General features: G+C 50.9%; 1 protein-coding gene across 1 annotated transcript in view; it reads right to left on the bottom strand.

Moving 5' to 3' along the window:
- Positions 1-417: 417 nt before the first annotated feature.
- Uck2 (uridine-cytidine kinase 2) overlaps positions 418-8,612 on the bottom strand; it is a 65,735-nt gene continuing 57,540 nt past the window's right edge. The window contains exons 6-7 of the mRNA XM_003468667.5: positions 5,769-5,817; positions 418-3,956 (exon numbers count right to left, since the gene is read on the bottom strand). Of these exons, the coding sequence (XP_003468715.1) occupies positions 3,817-3,956; positions 5,769-5,817 (189 nt within the window). The 3' untranslated portion in view covers positions 418-3,816. The remainder of the gene's footprint in view (positions 3,957-5,768; positions 5,818-8,612) is intronic.

Genomic DNA, 8,612 nt, shown 5'->3' with positions numbered 1-8,612 from the left:
TAAAATATCCAGCTAGAAATTGTGTGTTGGTGACGCAAGCTTTCCTCCATCCGTCACATACCTGCTCCTTCAGAAGTTTATTTCACCTAGGTTTTGTTTTTGTTCTCCATGTGGATGTGAGAGAAGGAACCAGATGGCATGAGGGGAACGGAATGTCCCGAGAACCCACACGCCTCCCCCAGGACCCCTAGAGCCCAGGTTTTGTACTGGGTGAGAAGTGGGATCCCACCTACATCTCAGACCAGCTGAGGCCGGGGCCCGTCCCACACTCACCCCAGGATCCCGAGGCCTCCCACAGGCTGGATGACCACGTGTCCTCTGCCAGGACAAGGGACAGCCCTGCCTACACAGCTGGGTCCCCACAGCCAGCAGGCTCAGGGGCTGCATCTGACCCAGCATCACAAAAAAGGCAAGAGCTAGAGCTTTACGGTTCAGTCTTTATTTACAGCCAGGTACATAATATGCAGTCGGAACAATAAAGATAAAGCAACAAAAAGAAAAGGGGGCGGGGAGCAAGCATCTTAAAGGGAAAGAAAAGCCCAAGTCTGTTTAGGCCCTCACCTCAATCCTGAGGAAGGCCCACTGCCTCGCAGAGCAATACATCTGGTCTGTCACACCTGTCACCTGCTCCTGGGACACAGCGCAGCAAAAGCCCCAAGGCAGAAAGGCCCCAGAAGCACCCCAGCAATGCCTTTCCAAACCTGTTTTGTCTGGCACCCCAAAACTTTTCCCCGCTCCACTCAAAGGGCCAGAATGGCCATCGAGTTCCTAACCCTACCTGCACCCCAGGACCAGACCTAGCTTCCTGCCTACACCAGCCAGTTCCTTGGTTGGGATCCCTGAGAGGCACACAGACTCCACAGGGGTGGAGAACAGCTCCCACAAAAGCACTGCATCCCTCACTTTCTGGTGCTGGTCTGGATCAAGGCTGCTAAATCAAGGAAACTGCAGGAGGGCAGGGAGGGAGTTAATACACAACCTGCCAGGCTCAGTTCTTCCCACCTTCCAACTGCTCGAGATCCCAGAAGCCTCCAACCTGACCCCCTATGGCCTGCAGAATCTAGGATCCACCCAGGATAGGTCAACAAGGATCCAATTCCAAGGGTAGGAGAGGCAGGGGCCAACCTCCCCGCGCCTGCGCACTGGAACCTCCTCCGGCCCCCAGTGTTCCTCCGAGACCCCACTGCCTCTCTACCCTGTCCATGCCTAAGGACACCAGAGTCACGATGCTTGTGCCCATCTCAGATTCCTGTCTCTGCTCATCCTAGTCTCAGGCTGTGAGCTCAAGACTAAGAAACTTAGGCCAGCAGGAGAGGCACGAGCAGCATGACGGTGGGTGAGGCCAGGCCCCTGGGGCCAGGCATGGATGTCTGCTCCCCAGACACTTGGTCCAGGAGGGGGAAGCAAGCACCGGTGGGCGGCTCAGAAGCCAGGGGTTCCCCACACGGAGCAGTCAACACTGCCCCACTCTGCGTGCTGGTGCCTCCTTCCTGCTCGGCAGTGCCTTGATGACAAACATCACGGCTTCATCTCACCCGACGCTAGTGGCATCGGAGACCCACAGATTCCTAAAGACTCCCACTCTAGGACTCTGTCCTAGAAAGCTGCAGTGCAGACACACCAGTGGCTACAGTGATGGGTTGTCGCAGAAGCGCAGAGCCTCCAGTCCCTTTTTTCCCTTCCCCAGACAGTGTCGCAGTGCCCAGCCGAGACTCCCGAGACTCCAAAACAGGTGATCATTTCACAAGGCAGCAGGGATAAGGCCGCCCTACAGCTGTGTCCCAGGCTAGGAGCAGGCTCCTCAGGGATCCTGGGGGCTTGGTCCCAACACCACAAGTAGATAAATGAGGAAGCAGTTAAGTGAGTAAAGGCTCAGAGATGAGAAGAATCCCTCCTTCAAGGCAGTGGGACAGACAGCCAAGGCACTAAATGGTTTGGCACCTGGGAGCTTCAAGTAAAGTGGAGCGTGCAGCCCGCTGAAGGCCAAGGCGCCCCCAGACTGAGGCAGGCGTCCCCGGCACAGACGGCCCAGCAAGGCCAGGGCACTGTGTCTCCAGGGTGCTAATCCAGGCCTGCACCCCCTTCTTCTCACAACTGCTCTCCACATGACAGGAAGTGGATGGGCTGCTCGGTCTCACTGAGCACCAGACTGACTGTCCCCCTGGAGGAACCTGTCCCTGCCACTGGTGCCGTCCCTGCCAACGGCCACCAGGACTGCGGCACAGCCTCCTGCACAGCTCAGGGTGGCAAAGTTCTAGTTGAGGACTGGCGTTGACTTTACTGAAATAGCAAAAACAGGTTTGGAGACCAATTGAATCCAGAAAAAAGGAATCAAACCGGATGGTACACTGAGCCTGAGGGGGCTCAGTGTGACGGGACAGGACTGGAGTCACAGCTGCGTGGCTCAGACAGGCTCAAGAGTCACACGGTTGAGAAGGCTCTCCAGAATGTCAGGAGTAACGAAAGCCATGGGCTACCACACACTAAGACAGTCACCACCGACATGACAACCACCGAGGCTACGGACTCTACCATCAGATCTCCCCTGCCACCTCTGTCGCTCCAGCCCCTCCAACACTCCTGGCAGAAGGTCAGGAAGCCGCTTCCTCCACACAGGAAGCTCCCACTGACAGGAAGCTCTCCAGAGGGCTCAAAGTTTCCACCTCAAACCCTTAAATGTTACCCTCTTAAGACATTTTGGGACCCATGCTTCAAAATACTTTTAAGAAAGGTTTTCTTTCCCCCAGCACCAACGCCTTGTCCCCCACCTGACAGTCATATTCACATGGTGGTGCGGTGATTATGTCAATCACCCAGCCCTGTGGTGACCTCAGAGTCCCTGGTGAAAAACACACGCCAGCCACTGTGAACCCACAGCTCTGTCCCCTGCCTGGCCAGAGCTTCTCTGCTACCTGAGCTGCTGCCAGCGGCCATTTAGCAGATGCCCCCTATCAAAGGTCTACACTATGTTCCATTAGATAGGAGAAAGCCAAGGACTCTGATCAGCTTTTTCCCTGGGAGACCAGAGGACGTTCGAGCAGGCCTGGTTCCACTCCCTCCTCCCCCAGTTCTTCCCTAAAAGGCCAGCCAGGGAAGGAGAAGCAGAGGGGTGGAGAGAGGAGGGAGCCACGGAGCTGACCAAGCAGGATAGCAAGGTATGGAGGGACACAGAAGACTTGCTCTCCCTGTGGCCTCTTCCCTGAGTTTGAATTTTGAGTTGAGATCTCACCTAAATTTCAACTCAAAAAAAAAAAAACCAAAAAACAAAAAAAGACAAGGGTCTCCCTCGTCAACACATCAAGCACCAACTGCAAGGAGGTGGCATGGGACAGGGGAGGCAATGGGGGTTCAACCCACAGCTACCAACTCCACAGGTGCCAAGAGCAAGGGACATCCACGCAATCCTCCTCTCCCCAGACACCTCACCGGGTCCCCTCAATGTCACTCCTGCACCAGGGCCGCAACACTCAATCCGGGCCCTGCAAAATACTTACGGCACACAGCTTTACAGTATTTGTACATTTACACAAAAATAGATCCTTTTATATATATATATATCTATGTATAATATGTATTTATAACTGGTTACACGGTGGAGTCATAATTAGGCATCACCAGTAGTAGTTGGCACAGTCTTGTCACTTTAGGTCAAGATCAAGTTCTGTTTGATTTCGCCGTTCCATAGTATAAAAAGGAATAAAGGGGCAAGGGGGAAAAACCCCACAGACTGTCATCTTCATGGTGTCTTCTTAAATATAGCAACGTCCTAGGAAACGGTTATGTACAGGTGCTCCACGCGCCTCCAAGCCGGCAGGGTCAGTGCGGCCGGCTGCCAGACTCCGAAGTCTGCCTCTTGCGTGAGGGTGTGTATCCGTTGAGGCAGCCGTTGGTCTGCCGCTTGGATGGACCCCCATTGAGGATGTCCTGGATGTGCTGCACGATGAGGTTGATGGCCACTGTGGGGGAGAGAGCGGCAGGTGAGGGTGGGCAGAACAGGGGCGAGGGACATGTACAGGGTCTGTCCCCGTGGATGGGCATACAGGACCCAGGCAAAGGCCACTCCAGGACAACACTCAACCCCCAGACTGACTGGACCAAGGAGAAACCTACAGCTTCCGCCCCACAAGGTGCATTCCCTCAAAGATGTAGGGCAGAGCGGTCTTGCATTAGCATTAGTAATAAATCAGACATTTCAACCATGTGGTCGCCCTTAACATTACTGAGAATGGAAAAAATGCCCAGGACTCAGGCTGCAAGGCAAAACAGGACGAAGCCAAAATGGGGCTCAGGCCACCCAACAAGCAGCCCAGATACTTAAAACATCAGTGTTATGAAAACCAAGGACAGGCAGAAGAATAGTTCCAGATTAAAGGAGAAAATATGGAGGCAACAATGAACTTGATGGCTGCATTGTGGTGGTGTTGGTTGGGGGTTTGATTTTTTTTTTTTTTTTTTTTTTTGAGCAGGGTCTCACTATGTTTTTCATGCTGGGCCTCAACTCACTGCATACCCCAGCCTGGCCTGGAACTCACAGCAATCATCTTGCCTCAGCCTCCCAAGTGCTGGGACCACGGGCCTGTGCCAACACACTCAGCAGCTGCACTGTGATTTTGCACGAGACTGTCCTCGTGCTTTTAAAAATATGCAACGAAATATTAATTGCTGGGATAAACCTCCAAGAAGCTCAGCAAACAAACATATGTTTTTGTTTTCTTCTGCACTGGGGATTGAACCTAGTGAGGGCCTTTGCACTAAGCTATCTCTCCAGGCCTTTTCATTTTTAATCTTCAGACAGGGCCCACTAGGTCGCTAAGCTGCCTGAGCTGGGTCCAAACTTTCTATCCTCCTGCTTCAGCCTCTCAGAGCATGTATGCACCACTTCTGGCTTAAATACACTTTTTATAGAAGGAAAAATGAAGCCAATTACAAAGAGAATGTGAAGACATACTGTGGCAGCCTCGATCTGTCAGGCAATGATAATCACAGCTCCTAGACAAGCCAAGGCGCATAACTTAAATACAGTATTACAACCAACCAGCTCCTTTCCAAAAGTAGGGCATGATGGCAGGGCAGGCAGGTCCACCTAAATTAACACTAAGCAGGAAGTGTACTGCCCCGGTGGATACACTGTGTCAACTTGAGAAGTTTAGAAGCTTAACCAAGGCACTCAGCAGAGGGCCAGGGTCCTCACTTTGTAAACATCCTGAGCCAATGCGAGAGGAGGGCACGGAGATGTGAGTGTTACAACCACCTTGTGGTAGCTGGCTTACAATATCTCTGCCCTTTTGCTCTTGTTGCTTTTGCTGTCTCTTGCCACCTTGAAATGTTGCCCCTGCGTCATGCCACCCTGCTTTGGAGCCAGCTGATTACGGACTGAAACCTCCACAGACTGTGAGCTAAATAAACCTTTCTTTCTTTCCTTAATTTTGAGTGTCGGGTATTTTATTTTGTTCTAGCAACAAGAGAAAAACAATGGGTACTTTGACTATAAAGTGGTCTCAGACACAACTACCTGAGTGTCACCACCAGGAGGTGACAGCAAATGGAAGATGCACCCTTTACAGGGGAGGGAAGGGGCACATGTTCCCACCTGTGTTCCCAGTACACCTCTGTGCCCATGCCCAGGGACCTTTCCCCAAGGGAAGTCACATGAACAGCAGGACCCTACTGGCTCAGAGTCACAGGCCCCAGAGTCCAGCTGGGGCACCACAACCTGCCTTAACTTTGGTGGACAGAAGGCAGAAGTTACTACTCCCCTAGAGACTCACCGAGATTATCTGCACCTCTGGGAATGATCACGTCCGCGTACTTCTTTGTCTGTGGAGAAAGACACATACAGTGAGTGAATGTGGGTGTTCAGAGACACCTGACCCTGCCCTGCACCCGGGAAATCGGGAGAGGCCAGCCTGCCTCTGGTTCAGCTCAAGATTTCAGCTACAGTCCTTAAGGAAGTGCCTAGTCCTGCTGAGAGCTAACGGGGAAAAGCCAGGCAGGGAAGGAGGCTGGAGCGATAAGGAATGGTGGTTCCTATGTGGTCCCCCACTGATAGACAAGTCAAGACCAACTTTTAAATACCTATCCTGTGTTTTTACCCGTTTGCATCCTGATGATAATAAATCAGCTTTTTCTTAAGGCTTTGGGGCATCTTTTTGTTTGCAGTGTTGGAACTCAAACCCAGGGCCTCGCATACAACCAGGCAAGTGCTCTCCCGCTGAGCTCTCTTCCCGTCTTAGAGCTCCTAGGGTTTAACCTCAGTTTTTTATTGATCAGAGACCACAGAACATGGCCTTTCAACCCAAACCTGTTAGTGTTTCCAATGCCAGGAGAAACATAAATTGGAAAAATGCAAATTTAGCCAGGTTGAGGCAGGAAGAATGCAAACCTGAGGCCAATCGGGGAAGCTTGGTGAGACCCTGCCTCAAAATGAAGAGGCTGGGGACACAGCTCAGTGGTAGAGCTCTTGCCTGGCATGCCTGAGGTCCTGGATTTAACCCCCAGTACCATCAAAAACCAAACAACAACAAAAAACTACTTAACAGAGGATTAGTTTAGCCTGGACTTTTACAGTCTGAAAGGCAACTCACTCCTAGCTCCAGGGTAGAGATTTTTAAAAAGTGATGGAGGGGGGGGGAGAATTACTTAAATGGACCCTCTTCTTTTTGTGTGTATTTTATTTGTTTTATTTTAATGTATTGAGATGATGCTGGGAGGCATTCTTTCAGTAAATGTGTCCTGACCTTTAACCCAGTGACAGGACTGATACCTCCCTGTGTGGGTAGCCCCCACCAGGACTGCACACATCCAACCACATCAAGCCCAGCCCCGGCCTGAACTCCAGGGACATTTCTCAGGGCCAAGATCCTGGCTTACAGAGAAAGCCTGAACCCAGGGATAAGGAACTGCATGGTGGCCAGAGGTAGAACCCACCCAGGAACATCTATCCAGAGCCTTCTGCTCCCTTCCAAATGCATGAACCGGCAGAAGAGGAGCCAGAGAGAGGGAGGAATCCAGCGGGAATCTGTTCCGTGTTCTCAATAGTGAGAGGAAAAGAGCAGGAAACTCCTCAGCTAGCTCAGGGGGTGGAAAGAATCCTGCAGCCCCTCAGGCACCAGCGGCCTCTTCCCAGAATTCGACTCTGGTAACCCAAACCACAGACGGACCCTGGACATGGGGCAAGATTATTACTCAGGCTGACTCAGAGTACTGGCCCCACTTGCCCTGATCAGAAACAAAGCCAAGTGTGGCTTGAAATAAAGCCTGCTACTAACAGCCTAACGCACGGCCACGCCTGAACATATCCCTCCACAGAGGAAGAAGAAAGAAATCACTACTGGTAGGACTGAGGAATTCCCCTAAGTCTAAGTTCTAGGTCTTCCCAGATTCCGGTCTTCCCGAACAAGCTTATCCAGACAGGTTTCAAGTCCCAACCATCCCCCTCTGTCTATCTGTATGTCATCCAATCTTAATAAACGCAAGGTATGATCTAAACGTATGGTGAATGTGTGATCTTTTTAAAATTAGTAACAGTAGGAGACACAATGCCACTTTCCCACAATTCTGACATTTTCTGAGGCCCCTCTGGAAGTCCTCCGCTATTTAGCCGTGTGCTGTCACGGCTACCTCAATGCCCTCAACCAAAACATTTCTGTTCAGAGTCCGTTTGACTTTGGGGAAGAGCTGGAAGTCATGAAGTGCCAGACCTGGTGAACAGGGAAGACGGGGACACACGGTGATGCTTTTCCAAGACTGCCTTTCTGTTAGATGGCAGCTGGCAGTGCAGTCACTATTCTTTTCCTCATAACTTAGAAAGACACTCATGAAAGAGGACTTTCAGAACCACTTCAGAAAGTGGCAAGAACAAAGCCAGGCACAGGAGCACACACCGATGACCCCAGCATTGAGGAGGCTGAGGCAGGACGATCGCTCCAAGCTCAAGGCCAACCTGAACTGCATAGTGAGACCCTGTTAGAGAGAGAGAGAGAGAGAGAGAGAGAGAGAGAGAGAAAGAGAGAGAAAGAAAGACAGACAATAGGATGTATTTGACACAAGGCGGAGTATTCTGAAAGGAATTAATGGTTATATGATTCATACTACAACAAACTTCTTAAATTTAAACATTCACTGGGGACTTCTAGGAAGATGGCGGAGCAGTAAGCAGCAGAGAAAACAGCGTCTCTGAGAATCACCGTCCAGATGATGGAATACAGCATCATGAAGAGGACCAGAGGGAAGGAAGTGGGTCCCCTGGATCCAGGAATAATCTGAAGTGTGAACTGAAGCCCACAGAGAGAGTAAAAAAACTTCAATGAAGAAGGCAGTAGCTGGTGGAAATGAGGTAGGACAATCTGAAAGCCCCACACCAGGTCTCTCTGAAGACGAAACAACAAAGCAATTGAATGAGGCCCTGGAAAAAATGAAATCAGAAATAATCTCCAAAGTAACTACAGAGATTACCAAAATACACACCATGCTTAGCGATGTTCGAGTAGACACAGACAAAGAAATAAGACAAGTTTAAGCAAATTATGGACACACAGCATGGGAAAGAAATGGATCCACAAGCAGATCCAAGCAGATATCCCAGGAGAGTAAAAATTCCACTGAAAGTATTC

This window comes from Cavia porcellus, unplaced genomic scaffold (genome assembly GCF_034190915.1).
Source record: "Cavia porcellus strain 051 isolate PalLab524CR breed Dunkin Hartley unplaced genomic scaffold, mCavPor4.1 scaffold_7, whole genome shotgun sequence".
In the NCBI taxonomy this organism is placed as follows: domain Eukaryota; kingdom Metazoa; phylum Chordata; class Mammalia; order Rodentia; family Caviidae; genus Cavia; species Cavia porcellus.
Note: the sequence above shows the minus strand (reverse complement) of the source record. Positions and strands in the feature narration are given on the sequence as shown.